Consider the following 19,654-nt stretch of genomic DNA (forward strand, 5'->3'; position numbering starts at 1 on the left):
GTTCATGAAGCAGAAAGCAGGAGGTGAGTGGGCGCAGGAGTGTGTTAGAGTCCTTGCGTAGGGGACCTATGCGATGAGCACGCTGCATTTCCAGAGGAGGGTCAACGGCTGCCCAATAAGTTTCGAAAAGGTCTCTTTTAGGAATATGCCAGCATTAGGGCCCTCAATGGACTCAGGGAAGCCAAAAAAGCAGACTGTTGTCCCTGTGGCTGTGGTCCTCCAAATCGACGAGTTTGTTGCGGAGGAAGTTCCTGGTCCCTATCTTGCTCTGTGTCCAGGTGGTTCTCTACTACTGGCAGCCTCTGGTCCAGTCCCTCATGACGGACACTTAACCCGGCTATGTCCGCTCGGATTGATTTGGCTTCCTACGCCATTTTAGATATGTAGGAGTCCATTGACTGACCAAGGAGATTTCCTGAAGAATGCGGTCCATGGTCAGGTCTGGTGCAGGGGCCGTTGGGGGTGTGGGGAGACCGCTCGCCGAGGGGTCAGCGTTTTTTTGTAGCCATGGTAGGTGGTTGCTTGAGTGCCTCCGTGAGGAGAAGCTGTCTGGAGGACTTACTCCCAGGTTTCGCCATGGACAATGGCACTGTGTTGCGATGCTGGTCCCAATGCTGTTATATAGTTTCACTCACTGTCCGGGGAGTGGGACAGAGGACGGGCCCGCACACAGTAGAGAGGGTATCCCCGTAGTCCAGCAGGGAGGCCAGCGAATAAGTCACTCCCTTTAAGGCTTGCCGTCTGGCAATGGGCCCTTTCGCAGCTTCCCCAGGTCAAAGAGGAAAGAATATATGACGGTACCCCGGGTGTTGGCACCCCTATGGTGGGCTTCGCCGCTCATCGCGCAGAAAAGGGATCCCGGTATTAATGCTACTGTGCTCCCTCACCTCCACAGTTATGGTCTTGGGCAGCAGGATCCCAGTCCATGGGCTTTCCTGAGTCCGTGCTTCGCCGTCGTGGAGATTAGAGCAGGCATCGTGTGGCCCCTTGCCATCTGAAGGGGGTGTACTTTCCCCATTCCTCTATTGTGCTGCCTGGGTACTCATTGCTGGCCCCCGACATCTGGGGGGACTCGGTGGAAGACAGTTTGCGGTTCCGTATCAGATGGGGGTCCAGATATGGCGTTGCCGACGCAGGAGTCCCCCGATGGGCCCCTGGGGAGTAGGGGCACACTCTTCTGTGCACAGGGGTCTGTCCCAAATGTGCGACAGGCGTGCAGCAGGGCGTGAAGATCAAGAACGGCCCGGCAGGCCACAACTCAGCAGCGGAGGGCGGGGCTGAACAGCTACAAAAGGCTGAGGCTTCTGTTATGCCTCAAGGCCCAGCGTTCGCCCCTCATTAAATTTCCCCCGTATGAAGGTAGCCAGCCGCAATTCAAGGAACGGAGCCATCCGGAGTGCTTCGCTGCCAAGGATGGGAGAGATGCAGATCCTCTGCGGCCTCCAGGACGCCACATCCCCCACTCGAAGACTCCCGCGGAGCTCTCTTGATAGGCGGCCATCTTCATTCATGGCCAGACCACACTCGCGCTGTGATTACTTTTAAATAAAGCAATTTTTTTTTTTAAGGAAAATAGGCTGCATTAAAAAAAATAAAGAAGAAATAAAAGATTTCTTTTCATTTTTTAAGAGTAGGGTGCCTGCTCTCAAAAAAATCTTTGTTTCCTATTCTCAAAGGGGAAGGGGACCCCAAGGAATCTCTTCCCATTTGCGAATGGGTTACCACCAACTTTGAGTAAGTGGTAAAGAGTGTAAGAAACCAGGACTTTTTGGAGAGGGGATGTAGCCTGCCCCAAGAGGGTGGTTAGCACTGGGCTTTTCAGTGCAGCCATTGGGGAGGCCACCACAGATGAGGAGGCCCTCTTAGCTTTTAACTGGGAGAAGGGTCCATATGGTAAGTGGGTGATCCCTTAGGGTGGCAGTACACACATCTACTCCATTCAGGTGAATGGAATCCCTAACACTAGCCTGAGAGACACAGGTGCCAGTCATACAATAGTGGTTGACAGGCTGGTGTACCCAGATTAGTATTTGCCAGTGGAAACAAGAAAAGTAAGACTAGCTCTAGGGGAGATGACAACCAGATCTGTGGCATTAGTAACCCTAAAAAGAGGGTATGCCATTAGCTGGCATAGGGTGGTAGTCAGTCCTGACCTCTCCTAGTTTGTATCTAAGGCAATGACCTCCCAGAGCTTGGTCTGAACCCAGAAGGGGCGGCCTCCCAGGGTGCCACCCATCCCAAAGATTCTGGTTATTCTATCCCTAAAATTAGGAGAATTAGGCCTCAAAAGAAAGGGATGAAGAGTAAGAAGAGGAAAATATATCCACGCTTAACTAGAGATCCAGCAAGCCAAGGGCATTCTACCCCTAGGGAGAACCCCAAAGTTGCTACTGGTAAGGCCTCTCCTGACACTAAAGAGGTCCTGAAAAATCAGGCAGCTGTCCATAATCAGAGAGTTCCCCCCTGAACTGACAGAAGGGTGAAAGAAGGGTGAAGAAGAGAGTGGAAGGGTGTTTGTCACAGGAAGTGGTAGCTCCGCAACCCTAAACAGCAATAGAGGTACCAAGTAGCCACAGCCCTGAGGAACTCCCCTGCCCAGGGACAGAGTCTTTGATTGAAAAGGACCAAGTGTAATTTTTTTTGTCCTGTCCTTAAGAAAGTCTGTTAGCCAATTTTGTGCGGTGCGTGGATTCTCATCTCATAAAGTCGTTTAAGTGGAGGCCACTGCGTCACGACGGGGGAAAGTTACATTGAAGAGGAGATGAGCCGTGGCTTCAAAGATGGCCAACGGGACCCGCTAGCAACATAACTCCAACCTGGGATTGCTGCCCAGAGATCTGCGGTGGGCTGCCTGCGTGCTACGGAGCAGAAACCGTTCGCAGATTGGGAACTGCATCGATCTGCCGCTGAAGGTCGCCAGGGAGCCGAAGGCGCTGTTGGGGGGGCTCTGGGACCCTGTGTCGGAGATAAGCAAGAGGCCGTTTGCGGCAGGGAAAAGGAATAAACGGAATCACATTGATTGGGGAACGGTAGATGAGTGACATCCTCCCCCCGGTGCGAGAAGACCGAACCGAGTGCTACCCCCGGCTGGACCCAAGTTGCGGCTGCGAATGCGACCCCGGTGGTGACGCAGCTCGGTAATACTGAGATGGCCGCTGGGCCCTGATAACTCAAGGAGACGGGCCTGTGAACGCACCCATGGGCCGGACATAAGACTCCGGTTTGCTGGACCGTGGGGGCTCCCTAGGCCATAAAGAGCGTCGGCGCTGGAGTGTGCCGAGAGCCAGAGGAGCGGTGAGAGGGGCTGCGGGGTATCGTCCCCAGACACGGACGAGGGTGTTTGCCTCAGCGAACCCTCACTGCGAGAGGGAGATGTCCTGAGTAGCCGTCCCAGCTGCCTGAGGTGGGAGAAGGGCCCCCTGACCATGTGGCGGATTATCCGCATATTAAAATTAGGCTGCAAGCGAATCCCCGTAAGAGCAGCGGTGCAACTGAGAGCCCAGCCCGAGCGTAGGTGAGAGGGACTGCGCCAGGGTGAGTGGGAGGCAGACGCCCCCTGAGGCGACCAGCGGGGACACCAAGGGAAGCGGAGAGGGGACACATCAAACTTGCCGGCTGTAGCTCCCAGCTTACAAAAAGAAAAGGCGGTCTTAATGCCAGGAGGCAAGTAACGTTCCAAGCAGCCTTTAGTTGTTTCACTGCCTAGGGTGCTCACTGTCCAGCTATTAAGTTATCTATATCCTTGTCTAACCCAAGGACTCAGAAGGGCAGCCTGTTGGGCGTGGGTGCCTCAACTCTGTCCACAGTAAGGTGCCTCTGGGTGGAGCAGCTGGGAGCTACAGCCGGCAAGTTTGATGTGGCCTCTCTCTGCTTGCCTTGGTGTCCCCTCTGGTCGCCGCAGCCTCAGGGGGTGTCTGCCTCCCACTCACCCTACACTACACATACGGGGGTCATGGCGAACAGGGCCTGTTACCAGCAACGCAGAGGCCGAATTAAGTGTGGAAGGAAGCAGAACTGCGGATGAAATGAGGGAAAAGATTAACTAGGTCCACACCCCTAAGGGAAGGTAAACGACTACCTGAACTAACGAAACTATGGGGGGTTAAAGAATGGGACACAATCGGGATCACAACACTGGGAGACATAATGAGGCAAGGCGACTTGATAACCTTTGAAGACCTACAAGTTGACTGAATACAACCTATCAGATAAACAGCATTATAAATACATCCAGCTCCGAACGCCTGGAGAACGCAAAAACCCGACATCACAGATATTCTGGAGTATGCTCCATTAGAAGGCCGGTTGCTACAAGAGGAAATATCAGAAAAGGCCGTCTCCTGGACGTATAAGACCCTGATAAACAATATGTCTTACAATCTAATAACACTAAGAAGCAAATGGGAGGAAACTACTGACACCCTGGAAGACATAAACTGGGAGACGGTGTTGATGCACCCCAGAGAGGTGGTGATCAAACGTAGGCTATGACTGATCCAGTTTAAAATATTTCACAGGGTATACTATGATAAGGCAAGACTCCATGCGATGGGCAGATCAGAGACGCAGACTGCCTGACCTGTAAAACGGAGCGAGGCTCCTACATACATACTGTCACGGGTCTGACTTGCCAGAGACCCTTACCTCTAATGACTGGTGGTGCGCCACCCCACTTTCACCCTGCGAGCCCCTGGGACACATACCCTATGGGAATGCCAACTAATATGTAGATACTGGACACAGATAATACAGGAACTGAATAACATACTAGAAACGCAAATTCCGATGGACCCGAAGTACGCTCACCCAGGTATACACACAGACATCGACATGAACTCTTGCTAAGTAATTTAGGACTCATAGTGGCTAAGCGAGACATAGCCAGACATTGGGGGAGAGCAGAACTTCCCACCATGAAAGAGTGGTAAGCTGGTATGGATATGTCCATGGGGCAGAAAACACGGTATACAAAGCAAGAGGGTGCCCTAAGAAATTCCGGAAAGTCTGGCAGCCATGGTTGAGTTATTACAATTTAGAAATGGAGGAGGAGGAAACAGATACAATACAACTCATCACATAGAGACATGAAGGTGTTGGGCTTAACACTTCAGAACCTACGAATAGTTGAGGTGCATGAGACACACTTAACGCAAGGGGGTGAATGGGACAGGAGATCCATGAAGAAGAATTGTTACAATGCGTACTCTGTATCCTAACTAATTACGATTGTCACCTACTGTATCACACTGACGCTATGTGAGATATACCTTCTGATTATTGTGTATTTTTTCAAATAATAAATAAAAACAGTAAAAAAAAAATCGCTACAGAATAGCCTGAGAGTTGTAACTTGAAAGGTTGTCAGGCTCAGTGTATATTGGCGCCATAGTGTTATTAGGACAATTGCAATAGATGTCTATTTTAGTTTCGAAATGGGAGCTAGGGTGTCACAGAGTATTTGGGAGGCTACTGTGGTCGGGTGAGTGTTCCGTTAAGACTTTAAATAGCTCTTGGGCAGAGTTTCCTGCTTGGTCAATTATGCTTATAGTGTGGAGTCTTCAGGCTCTTTTAATTCTTGCATGATAGGCACCTAACGCTATATTGTAGTGGTGTTTATCGAGGGCGTCTTTAGAGGACCTCCATATACGTTCTAGTTTCTTACAATTAGATTTGTAGGTTTTCAGATCTGCAGTGTACCAGGGGGCATTGGGTTGGGATGATTTAGTGCTATGGGTTCTGTAGGGGGCGATGGTATCAAGTAGCCCAGAAAAGGACTTTAAAAACCTGTCCCAGGCTAAGTTAATGTGCGGTTTATTATCCAGATCATTGGTCATGAAAGAGGCTTGAAAACCTGCTGTGGTCAGCTGCTTCCAGCATCTTGTTCTCACTCTTTTTTCTGTTTAGATTTTGTAGGGACAGATTTAGAGGGGATTTTAAATGTAATCAAAAAACGATCTGTCCAGGTGAGAGGTCAGGTAAGTCAATGTGTATGCGCTGGGAGTTAGAGAATAGGTCTAAAGTGTGTCCAGTTGAATGCATGGGGCCTGTAGGTTAGAGACATCTGGATGAGATGCTGACTCGGCATGATAGTTGAAATCTCCAATTAGAAGAAAGTTTGGCGTAGATATCAAGTGGGGAGCTATTAGTCCTACTAATCTGAAGCTAAAATCTTTCTTGGGACCCGGGGGTGGTACACTATGGCACCTTTCCAAATGTCACCATGAGGGGGTTTAACTTTGAATATTGCTATCTCTGCCCAGTCAATAAGTACTATGTCAAGTAAATGTACTTTGATAGTGTGCCAAAAGACAATGGTTAAGGCCATTAGTGTGCCATCGAAGTAGCGATGGAGTCTGATTCTTAGTTGTAAAGAGGACACTGCATTATGTGATCATGAAAGAACCTGTGAGGTGTACAGGTGATGGCTATAATGTGCGGTGGTTCCAAGGGCGGTAGTATTGCAGATGTGAGGATGAAAACTGTTTCACAACTCAAGGTACAGCAGAAAAGCGCCTGACTCTATGAACTTTGTAGCTGACCACTAGAGTGTTCAGCAGGCTGGTGTGTTGGAGCACAGTGTGCCGTTGGGTTGACCCCACTCAAGCAAGTTTGAATGCATTTTACTGCAGTGTATGTCATGGAGACCTGTATCGGAGCCTGTATCTGAGAATCATGGATTTTTCTTTGGTGTATAGACACGTTGTCTTTTTCTAGACCAAAATTTAGAAAGCCTGCTGAATTATAATCATTCTTTGTAGGGGTCAGGCTTCAACCGCTCACGTGCCCTGGTAATGTGGTTTGAAATTGTGCAATACACTTGCATATTGGATCTGAAGTAGTACAGACAACAGTGGCGGTTGGTGGCAAATCACTCGGGAGGGAGCAAAATTAATTAAAAAAATCTCTTACCTCACAATGCCACTTAAAGCCCACAGTCAACTCTCTCATCCAATCAAGACACAGTTCTCATGCTGTTAAGCAGCATGAGTTAAGTGTCATGGATCGCTGCAGCAAGCTCGCTATACGCTCCAAAAGGCACAGTAGGCCTGTGCTTGCTCTCCAACCCAGCTGTCTTAGACAGCTGGTTTGGAGAGGTTTGAATTGCGCATGTCGGGCTGGCCGTACCAAGGGTCAAACTTAAGTGGCCACTCCTCACTCTTGCCAATCATTGGCAGCAGTGACGCACTGGCCCCGTCCTGCCCTCACATTCTGTTTGCTGGCAGAGTTAAAAATAAAATTGTAGTAAAATCATTTTATTTCCATTTCATTTTTAATGCTTTACGTGCAGCAGTGTGTGTGGGGGTGGGGGGGCGACACTCCTATGCTCCCATAGAGCTGTCTCATCTGACAATGTTGTTTGTTACATTCTGAACCCTTACAGATCGACTGAGAATAATAGGTTTTCCTCCAACTCTATTATAAGCTTTCACAAATATCCTCAAAAGAGCCACAAATCTTTGCTGAGTTTGCTACTGTTGCAGGGCGGGAGTTGCATGAAGGGGCAGTGTAAAATACAAGGGGGCGGGGGGGGGGGGGGAGGGGGTGGGGGGGGGAGGGATACATGGGTCACACAGAGAGCTTGCCATAGGGAGGAGAGGACACAGGTGGGCTGCAGGGTTGGGGCAGGGCAGTGCACTAAGGCAATGAAGTGGCAGTGTAGCACAGACAAGTACACTAACTTCATTATGTATCGAACAAACTTCACATTTCACAACATTCCCACACTCTCACTGAGACCACACTAACACATTTACCTCATTTGCACATCTAAAGCCGACAGCCTATATGCAACCTTTTCACTGAAACATGGTTCACATCCTCTGCCACACAAATCCAGGGCATTTTCATCCGCAATGCTTATAGAATACAACACAGAGACACACTCAAAACAGGAGCAGATATTTACAGTCAAACACAAGATACCCTGGCCCAGAATTAGCAACTCTATCAAACCTACGTTTTTAAGTTCTTTCAATGCCAGTTCCCTCTCAACCTTCAAAACATTATCCTTTCATCTGATTTACAGACAACTCGGCCCAAACAAGCACTTTCTAGAAGAAATCACCTCGGCCCACATTCCTCAGAAACTATAACCTCTCTAGCATTTTCAACACAAAATATATGAAGGAAGCTTTCCACACACTTCTCTGTACACTGGAAATAAACAACTCAACGATAGACCAAACTGCTCCAAAGCCAACACACCAGCCCTCTTCCTATCAGCGTCCCTGAATATCCACTGCCAGACACATGCAGCCCTGGAAGGGAAAGACCATGTCTTTCCCCATGCCTTTGACCATGTATGTTGTTGCTTACAACTGAAAAAAGGAACATAACCTTCACTCCATCAGAAACATCCGTCTAGAACAATTCAAGAGCTAAAGAACCTGCCAGTACACTTACAGCATATGCCAAAAGATTCAATACTCTTCTCAACACCTACATGACTATGAGCACTCATGTTGAATGCTATACCTCATAAAAACCTCTGATCCACCATCCCAAAGCCCCCAGCACCCTGGTATCAGTGATCACACGAAAGTTTACCAAAAATAAGCCTATCATGCAAAAACAGGAAAAGAAATGAGAAGATTGAAACTCCTGGATGACTTCAGCCTACTCGAAAAGCTCCACTCTGATAGCTGGTCCTTCATCCTCACAATAAAGCCTGCGACTGCAAGACCATCATTAATAAAGCAATCAACAGAAGCAAACCCCATTCTAGGCTGTCAATCTCTGCACCAATCCTCTCTCAGAACCCACAGTCCCTGCTTCGGTCAACAAATGCAATGGCATCAATCTCTTCGTCACCAAGAAGACTGAAAAATTCAGATCCAACATCATTACCACATTCAAAGCCCACTCAAATCCATCTCCCACCGCCTCATCTCCAAATGTACCTCATTCAATCCAGTCTCATTCATGGATCTTTCCAATATCTTGAACTCTATAAAGATAACTTCCTATGAAGATGACACCCCCCCCCTTCTTCCTTAATAACATTGCCCCAAGGAGAGACCATCACATGGATTTAGTGGCTGAATGGATACAGAATAATACATGACCAGTTGCTCTCTTCTGCTCACTTAGTATTCAATATCATAGAGGCCACTGGGGAACTGGAAGAGGCCCTGCTCGACTGCACACACAACACTGTAAAGTGCACACAGAAAAATAAATGCTATTTTTGTGTGATATGTGTACATTCTGGTGTGATCAGACCCCAACACTTGCCTGCAAGGGTGCGCCTGATAGCCATCATATATGAAAAACGACATCTCTGTGTAAGTGGAGGGCACCTGGGAAAACCTGTGTAGAGGGACTTCAAGCATTGGTAAGTGCTTGTGAACGATATAAGCAAGCTGTAATTGAGTGGCCTGTGTACTGTCTGGGGTCAGCGAGTCCTGCCACTGAGCCAGTAGGAATGCATGCACAGGGTGCACCCGACAATCATCCTAACTGCTAATTGCCAATGTAGAAATGATTCAATGAGAATCAGGTAGAGGACCTGCTGAGAAGGCTGCAGTCACAGAAAGGAAATATTTTATTTGACCCATCACTAAAGACACCATATGAGTCATTGGTATTCAACCACAACATGCTATGGGCTTGCCTGATATGTCATCCAAGCACTGTCTAATGTTGAAAAAAGTAAAACCCAATGGCTGACGTCGGCTGAGCCAAAACCCACTATCTTTGCATGATCCTGTTTGTGGAGATTTACAATTCTCTGTGTGAAATTAAGCCATAGTCTTTTTTCTATTCCTCTGAGCTTGGAGGTTCTGTAAAAACCCTGCCCAATCCCAATATAGTATTGGTCAAAAGATGATTAAATGAAGATCCCATAAGAGGCTCTGATAGGGAAGTACCAAAGGAACTACTTGAGTAAGATGGATCATACAGCCAACTTTCTGATTGATGACTTCTGCACATGTGCAGTATGGCGAACATCAAGACATGCTTTGGTATCAGATATGACATAAGTTAAAGATAGATATATACCTCAATGTAAAGGCCAACTGTTCATAATCTTATTCTGCGATTTATTTATTTTAAATAATAAAAGATTTAACAAATAACTTTGAAAAGCTACAAACACCCAATTTCCATGGTAAAACCATAAACGTTATATCCCAAGTGACCCAGTTCCCTGTATATATGATCTGGGAAGGTTTGTGTATTTGTGCATGTGATGCCAGTGTGCAGAATGTTAACTCTAGCCGTGTTCAAGCTGAAGGCTGAATCAGATACACTCTAGCTCGTGGTGGGAAATCTACAAGCAGGTCCTGTGAAGAAACCAAAGCAACATGATATATGCTTGTTATTGTGTCACTTTTGAAACTGTATTTTCTCACTAGTGATGCATTTTTTTTTGTTGCAAGGACTGATGTGTGTGGGAGCAACTGGTGAAGCGCATTCTGATTAAACACAAGGAAACTGCTGTGACTATAAAGAAGGAATCAAGAATGTACATACCACCCACCCCAATGATGTAAAACAACGGATGTCTCTCATGGAAAGGACCGTGATAAGAAACCTACTCGCAGAGTGTATTAAAGTCCTCTGAAAACCAGGAAAAGAAGAAAAAAATAGGACTTGGTTCTAAATCTTCCTGTAAAAAATCTATCATAATATCTATTAGTGGGGTGGAAAGTGTGGACGTCTGATCATACATAAAACCAGTTTGGTTCTTAAGTACTTGAGGATAGATCCCTGAAGATTCTTGAAGGTTTAAGTTTAAAGACCATCTGCTTTCTAACTGGGTGCTAGTGCAGCCCTCAGGGAGCACAAAACTGAGTTATGTTTCTACAAAACCCAAATAAGGCGTACCACAGCAGACATTACACTTGTGAAGTCAGAAGGTTTGGTACAGTTTCCTTGCTTAATACAACTGATAATTCAGCAAGGATCAGGAAAACGTCTCAGCCTTCATGGCTAGCCCTTCTTGCAACTCACCCAAGGATGCTCTTCTTTCTTGGCATAGGGGATCTAAGTGCTAAAGAAAGTAGATGGAGGGTGTAATTAAGAGGGAAACATAAGGAGCTGGCCGGCCTCAGTAAAAGCACCCCATTTTTTGAGCCATTTAGCTATGTTTACTGTGGGTTATCCAATTTGCTACCCTTGTTGACCACTGACATGAAAATAATTATGCGTTATTGGCATACAAGTAAAACTGCAAGCCTAAGCCTCTCAGCAATTCCTTAAAGAGTCACATGAACATAATAACATCAAGAAGAATACCTAGTACCCATTTGGAAGCACCACATGCCTGCAAATGTGAGAATACATGGTTCACCACTTGAGAGATATGATTTCAGCCATCTCCAGTGCAACCCAGACATTTGAGTGACCAGTACCAGATGGTCCATCAAGGGGAAACAGTCCATGTTGTGAAAGGTACTGGATAAATCCAGTAAAATAAACAGTGATAGTTCTGAAATATAGCTTGTAGGACTGTCATTGTTTCAAACCCCCAGGCTGAATCCTGTTTGATGGCGATCAAAGAGCTCTATTTCTTTCACAAAAGTCTTCAATTGATCGAAATTTACTTTCTCCAAGATCACTGGAGGTCTTAAATAGGATGTTGGTTGTCCATAATATTAGTATTCATTGCTGGCTTTTTAAATGATAGGGTCAAAATTGAGCTAGGGGTTTTGGAACCATGTAGGCTTTAATGATTTGTAGTGGCACGTAGTAGTGCCAAATTCTATGTCAATTAATTCAAGTTCATGAAAGATTTGTGGCAACTAACATATCACGCAGCTGTCTATTCTTGTTCCCAGCTAAAGGTTACTAGTAAGCAGTCACAACCTGTAACCGTTCTGCATTACACCAAAACTACTCAAAAGCATGCAAACATTTTGTATTGAGCAAATAAAAGAGTTTGCTTGTTTTTTCAATACAAAAAGTAAATAGCTCAGATGCACAGGTGTTTTTCTCCCTGTGCTTGGTTGCCGTTCTACATTTTCGCTACCTGTATCCCCAATGCATCCTATAGCAGACACAGACAGAGTAAATGAGTGACAGTCACCCGCCCTACGTAGGTTGAGATGATTGTCACTGTGACATGGAAGCCCTGGGAAGGATACATTGCGATCCCAGAGGCTTTTACCAGCAGAGCCAACAGAGACTCTACTGGTGTACAGCTGGCATATCCCCCAATTCAAAATTATAGCAGGAGAGCTGCAAGTTCGACATAGCTGGTGGACTGTCAATTCATGGTGATCCTCCTGCTTTGTTGAACTTTAATTCGGGACTTCATCATTCTGGTTATCTCACAATAAAGAAAATCCAACGTCATCATGGATGTTACAGAACCTGTAGTTTTTCTGAAATAAATGAAACTCTTTTTATCTTTATAGAAATTAACACATTTTCTGAAATAAATGAAACTCTTTCTACCTTTATAGAAATCAACACAGAGACAAAAACAAACTTGGTCTAGTAGCTTAAAAAAACCAATATTTATTCTACAACTCAAAAATGAAAAATATATCTATAGTTTACCTATTGCTGGGATTTCAATATTGTATCTTTTTTGTGGAAGAGTGGCACACCAGATTCAAAAGTGGATTTACACTGGCAATCATTTTGACTCTCTAAAATGTTTTCACGTTTGAGAATAGTAGGCATTCCAGGGCGGAAATGCTCTGTATGTTTTGGAGCATTCACAAACGTACTTGTTTATGGTTATTCAGAAACTATTTCTTAGTCTAGTTCCGCCCAGGATATGGACAGAGAGTTACTCCTATGAATGTCAGTGAAGAATCACTCTTCAAGGTGGGAACACGGAACAGGAAGGGAACACTCAAATTGAAGGGCGTGTGGGGAAAAGGGAAATGCTATAGGAAAAACGTTATACAGTGGAACTGCAACAGGACCTGTTTCCATGCTCAAATGTACACTAGTTATGCCAACACATGAGTAAAGCCTTTGTAAGTGAGTAAATACAAATTCATTAAGGTTGCCTCTCGCATCTTTTATTTGTTCACTGGAAACATTTGCAAATTCTTCAAAAATCTAAAACGTATTCCAAATGTAGAACTAAACCTACTGTAGAGATTGTCAGATTTAATTTTTTTAATCAAGCCCTCTGTTTCTCATTGCTCAGAATAGCTATCAATATCTAAGTAAGTGACAAATAAGGTGTATCCAAATGTCAAATATGATAATGGCTTTCCTCAACTGATGCCAATGTGGAGAAGAACTTTGTTGTTAGGCAGTATCACAATAAACCATGTCCTTATTATAGGAGAGAAAAAGCCTTCGCTATAAACATATATGCACACAATACAAAAATTATATTTACCCAGCTGCCCATCACGTTTTATATACAATTCAATGATCCCATAGGCAATGGCCGTAGAGGGTGGAATTTCCAGGACAACGTTTGCATCTTTTGTTAAACTTCCATTTTCGTTAACTGAAACCTAAAAAGAATATTAGCAAAGTCTAAATGCATTTTGACCAGATTAACACATCTGAAATGATGTTGCAAACATACATGTTAAGCACCTAAAGTCTGGTTCAGTTGCATGAGCATAATTACAGGCAGTGAGGTAGGCTGATCATTAGAACATCTAAAGCCATCAACATAAGACAGACTGATTGGTTAGCTGGGGTGCAGGCTTCAACTATTAGAGGCACATCCTGAGACCATCATCATTGAAGGGGCCACAGGTTTGTACACATTCTCCCTGTAAAGCTTTCTCTTTGCTATCATTTTTCTTATATAATCAGGAAGGACGTGACCCACAACTTCTTTTTATGTCTGTGAGAGATAGTGGAGCTCTCTCATACAATTACTGCATCTATAAGAACTTAACTCAGACTTAGTTCTACCCAGTGAAGAAAATCCAACTTTTCACGGTTCCAATGTATTCTGGCATTCTACCTGTTTAATGCTGCACCATGCTTGCCGCTCTCTGTCACTCAGGAGACCATGCCTAGTGTACAAATCCTACAGGACAAGATGTACTAAATACTGGTCGTAAAATATTTTTTGCAATTTGTGACCAGTATTTTTGCAACCAGTGTGGCAAACCAATCAATGTACTCATAAGTCGGGTCATAAAAAATCGAATAGTAGTTGGTTGCAATTGGATCTACCTCGAGACTCGGAATGAGGTAGGTTGCAAATTGTGACCCACTTCGATTTGCTGCCATCACATGGATGGTGGTCTGATAGGGTCAGCAGACCACCTTGTCTGTGATTGCTTTTTAATAAAACTTTTTTTAAATCCAGCCCATTTTCCATAAAGGAAACAGGACTGTGCATAAAAAACAGGGAAGTGTATTTTCCAAGGAGATCCCTTCCCTGTTGTGAATGGGTTACCACCTCCTAAGAGATGTCCGTAAAATATCAGTATTTTGCAACTATATTTCGGCCTCAAAACATTGACAGATAGAGCACGATTAAGGATTTGTGAGGAACGCCTACAACACACCTTCTGAATATCGAATTGGTATCCATTTCTAAATACATTTAGAGGTTTGGAATCCCTTTTCTGAATCGCTAAATGCGTTTACCATATAGAAAAAAAGGTTTTAGCATTTGCAAATCCTGTGATTTACACACTCTGAGGGTATGTGAATGCTAAAACCCTCTGCACATCGGGCCAGTAGGGACTACAATTAACTAGGTAGCCATTCTAGAGTTTGTTCATGGTCATATGCTCAACACAGTGTGCACTGGACTGGGACTATTACTACTCTGGGTTGTTTTATTAATAGAGATGCGGGAGAGTAAGCTCATCGGTGGAAATGGGACACTTTTTTGAAAGTCAAGGATTTCCCCCGTGCAAGGCAGGTATTTCATAAAGCAATTAAAAAAAAATGCTAAAAATCTATCTCTATAGATGAAGGTAGTCTCATTTCTTTGTCTGTTGAGTTATTTGCCTGAATTCAGCTTTGACACCAACTTTTCCTTCAAAGTGCACATTGATAGTGAAAAAACAAACAGCATGGTACCAGCATTCCCTACTTCACAACTACAAAATCATTACTTCTATGAAGCAGATTTGAGAATGCCTAGATAAGGTTTGATGCTGAGAGAAACGCCCTTCCTGCCAGTGTTCTCAATTCCAAGCTTGCTGCTCTGGTTGAGTCTTAAATGCTGCTGTCAAATTCATCAAAGAACTGAAAAATATGACCACATGAGCTCTGAGATGGACACTCTGCCGCAGCAGCACTCCCAGGATGCGCATAGTGGCTTGGCCGGGAGGTTGGGGAATAACAGACTCAGAGCTGGACATGAGGTAGATGAACACCCGCTGGTGACTGCTGGTGGAGTGCCACACCTAAGAAATCAGTGCAGCAGGAGCTCCATGTGTTGCAGGTTACGTATCTCAATGATGGGGCTGCTGTGCTTGAATCATCAGTGGAGTTGTTTATGAGCACATTGAAAGTGCTGAAAACGTATCTCTTCAAGGAACAGTAAACACAAACAATGCAGCACAATCATCCATCTCTTTTTCTCCTCCATAAACAACTTAGTGTAGCCCCTGGTAAACCTGGGCTTCATCCACTGGTCAATGCGCACCTCAAATTGGATAACTATGTTATTATTTCCACTGAAGACGGTCTGTTCTATTTTGTTTTGGATTTTAACATTTTTGTTTTTCATAAATCACCATATCAGTTACTCAAAATACATGTTTTCTATCAAATATGACATTTCCATTGTTAGTCAACACACTCAAAGAAAATCTTTCCTTTAAAAAAAAAAACTACATTTTTGTCTAAACCTCAGTTTTCATTCATTTTAATCAAAAGTCAGCTTATGATTTCCTTAGCACAAATGCATCACATTGACAGATTCTGCCCGCCCCACCTGCCCAGGTATTACCATCACATGCCAGGGAAGGACACCATAATGCTAAAGTTGCCTACCTTATGCCACGGGGTGTCTATCATCATGTCAGGACCACAACTGTGCCATGGATTCCTATCATAATGAACCCCCACATCATGTCAGTCATAGACATTATTATTCCAAGGAAGTGCACAATTATGTGATAGATGGCCACACGTATGCCAAGAATATTGAAAATATCGAACAGTTTATTGCCATCATCCCATGATTAGCTCAAGGATGTCCAACATCTGTCAAGATTTACCATTATTATAACTATGCTAATATTTTGACAAGAATAGCCATAATTGTGCCAGAGATTAACCCCTTATATTGGGGGCACCAGATACAATTGGTGTTTCCTGACACTTGGAATAGCTTCCAGGGAGAGGGAATGACTTTCAAAGAGGGACATCACACCAGCCATATACACTACATATACATATAGTGCACATATGCATACACATTCAATAGAAACATTTAAACAAATACGCAGAGACATGCACACACCATCTCCACCATCTGAAACACGCAAGGCCACTATGCAAGGCCTTTGCTCTCGCTGGCTTCAGGGCTTCTAACGCACGGTTCTCACCCACTTCCACTCCATCTTGGTGCACCCGCACTCTAGCAACTTCACTCTGGTTATTGCTGGCACTTCATCTCTGACCCTGTTTCACACGTACTGTATGACAGACAGATAGGGTTTGGAAAGTGAGCAATCGCATTGTGGCTTTAATTAATTGAGAGTGGAGGCAGGTGGTCATGCTGCAGGTACCGAAAGCAGGCACAGTGTCTGTTTAGCTTGTTAGCTTGTGGCTCTGCTATTGGTTTGGTTGGAAGCCACTCAAAGGATATGGAGATGTGTAGTGCTGCCTTCTTCAATATTCCTAGACCCCCTGAATTACCTACTGTGCTCAGCTGCACGTCAAAGAGCTACTTCTGGGTACTGGTGAGCTACCAGTAGCTCCAGAGCTACCTGATCGAGACCACTAATCTAGATGCATGCTCTCCATTGCTACTTTAAAACGCTTTGGCTTTTAACTGTTACAAGCAAACGTGCTCTAGATTATTTCTAAAGCATGATTAAACCCAATGAAGCCTAGCAATTCCCACAATCGTGCAAACATACATTTCACATGTAAATCATTGAAATGTGCGACATGTAAGTAATTCAAACGATCTACTGAGCTGAACATTATCCTACATATACTTAATTCTGATCATGCAGAGGAAAGGAATCTGTGCTGGTAACCATGATAGACGCTATTAAGATGTATCTTGATGTAATGGCATTAGCATCTTTACTTTAGGGGTCAATGCATTTAGACACCAGTCACGTCAAGGTCCTCCTTGCTCAGATATCAAGTGTTTGCGATCTAGTACAGTACTTGATAAACACCTCCTCTATTGGAAGAAAAAAAGAAGCAGTCTGTCTGCGGACGTTCCCATTCTAAATTATGAATAATTTCTGTAGTCCTACAAACATCAATTTTGTCCGGTGTTAACTTTCACTTTATAGCTTACTCATTTCGCCTCCATAATTTAGAGTTTACAACAAATGTACTTTAATTATGCAGAACATTGGTTTTCAAGGTTCAGAGACTGCACGAAACTATTTTAGATGATCACAAAACATATAAACCTTAAAATCAAGCTTGTGCTTTTAGGCAACTACACTCATGGCTGTACTCTGACCATTTGGTCAGATATACTCAAACCCTGTCATTATTTTTAAACACTGCAGCAGTGCAGTTCGGGCTCATTATTACAAAGACATTTCAAGTCTCAGGGGTTGTGAATATCACATTCTATCACTTCAAATTGCTTGAAAGAACATTTCAGCTTCTTCAATTTCCCGCCAAAATCTTTGGAAATAATAGTCTAAGCAGGTCAATAATGCCAACAGTTTCCACCTTGGTCTACTTCAGATTATCATGCATCGTGTGCAGAGTACAAAATAATGAAGTATGTCTACTTCAGAATACATACAAGCAGAAGGCTAATGCACATCAGACTTGCTTAATTCCAGGCTTGACAAGAGGTCAGCAAGTCTGCTCCTTGGTCTGGTAACTCTGAGTTCATGCTAAATGGCCAAGATTTTTGCAGCCGTTTAGCACTCTAGTTGTGGGGTCATTAATTTATATGTTCTTTTCAGTGTTAGTGCTTGGCATACATTGGTACACATTAAAGTGAAATTCGCAAGAGATTCTAACATTTACAGAAGACCATATGACAACTGCGCATACCAGGAAATATCATCGTTTACAGTACGTAAGACAGAACTTCGCACTTATTCACTGGTACCCAATGTGCTTAATTCATTTAATAATTTGTGCTACATTGATGTACCTGTCAGATCTTGAACACTACCTGCCTGTTTGTCTTGCTGTAGAACTTCACCTGTTTGATTGACTGGATCTTTAGGCCCCAAAAATATAAACAGAATGCAGGAATTCAGAATTAATCACACCATAAGGAACTCAGCCTCTCACTGAAAGCTAACCCATGAAGCCTCCTTCAATCTCTGGGTAGCCTAGTCAAGATGTTAAGGAATACAAATGCTACAGGCGTGGACCTGTAAAAAGGTAAGACACATGTGTGCCACTCCTTGTTCTACAAGGTGGGAAGACCAATTGAGGGTCTTCACATCTAAGACCACACAAAAGGTATGGGCTTTGGGTGGGGTCCCTTAGGATTAATAGTCCATGCTACTATGCCAAATAATTGAAGAAGACGTGTGACCACGACAAAGGAGAAAGTGTTTAGAATGAACCCGCTACACTGATTTGAGAGACTTTTGTCCTTACAGAGCCTTATGTTTTTCTCGTATAATACACCATGAGAAAGATTCTCAGTTCCTGATAAACAAATTTACAAAACACTAGCCACTGCATCAGTTCAGATGTTCATTCAAACTTCTGACAAGTACGCTGTTTAAGAAGTCCAAACATAGACTATAGGCCTTTTCAGCGCAGGCTGCTAAACTGTGGAAGGCTTTGGCCTTCACTGTCTGCACACACTGACCTGTAGTAAAGGAATACAACAACTATTTGGTGAGTAAATGAAAAGCCACTGATATTCCTGCTGACTTCCAAGTCATGATTAGCTTTTCACTTCGGTGCTAGGAGTCCGTAACATTGGTATATGCGTCCTTAATAAGTATGCCCATCATAATATATCGAAATTCCAAGTACTGACATTATTCAAGCAACAGTCATCAGATGGTTTGCACTATGAATTTGTAGCATTTTAAATGCTATCGCTAAAGGAAATAACTGTAGCACACAGCACAAAATGAACTGTCTCCTGGCCCTTCGCTAAAAGCTGTTGTTATACTCAACTCCATGGGATCCATTTATTGTCCTCTGAGGAAGACAGGATCAGTCTGGCTTCCAAGGATATGAACTTGTGGTCCGCATATTATAGACAGATGTCTGCAGTGAGCAAACAACCTACCAGCAGCCTTGCCATATACACAAACGCCATGCCTGTGTGACTTCTAGAGCAAAATACTAGCACTTTCTACACTGTGTGGCTTAAGTATTCTGCAGTAAATCCAACCCTTCTTCTTAAAATAAATGAACCGCCAGCACACACTGTGATATGTCTTTTTTCTTGCATTGACAGCTGCACTCTTTGCTTACATTGGAACTTTAGTTATGGGAAATCATCCACCCCAAAGAAAATGTAATATAAGTACAGGCACTTATCCATGCAATTCTTTCCTGACATGAACAACACAAACATTCAAAGTCACTCATTCACTAACTAAACTGAGACTTGCGCTTTGTAATAGCC

The 19,654-nt window shown here is 44.0% G+C and overlaps 1 protein-coding gene across 1 annotated transcript in view; it reads right to left on the reverse strand.

The window, feature by feature from the left end:
* GSDME (gasdermin E) overlaps positions 1-19,654 on the reverse strand; it is a 392,371-nt gene that overhangs the window by 123,479 nt on the left and 249,238 nt on the right. The window contains exon 5 of the mRNA XM_078663458.1: positions 13,310-13,430. Within this exon, the coding sequence (XP_078519584.1) occupies positions 13,310-13,430 (121 nt within the window). The remainder of the gene's footprint in view (positions 1-13,309; positions 13,431-19,654) is intronic.

The sequence above is a fragment of the Lissotriton helveticus genome, chromosome 10 (genome assembly GCF_964261635.1).
Source record: "Lissotriton helveticus chromosome 10, aLisHel1.1, whole genome shotgun sequence".
Classification (NCBI taxonomy): domain Eukaryota; kingdom Metazoa; phylum Chordata; class Amphibia; order Caudata; family Salamandridae; genus Lissotriton; species Lissotriton helveticus.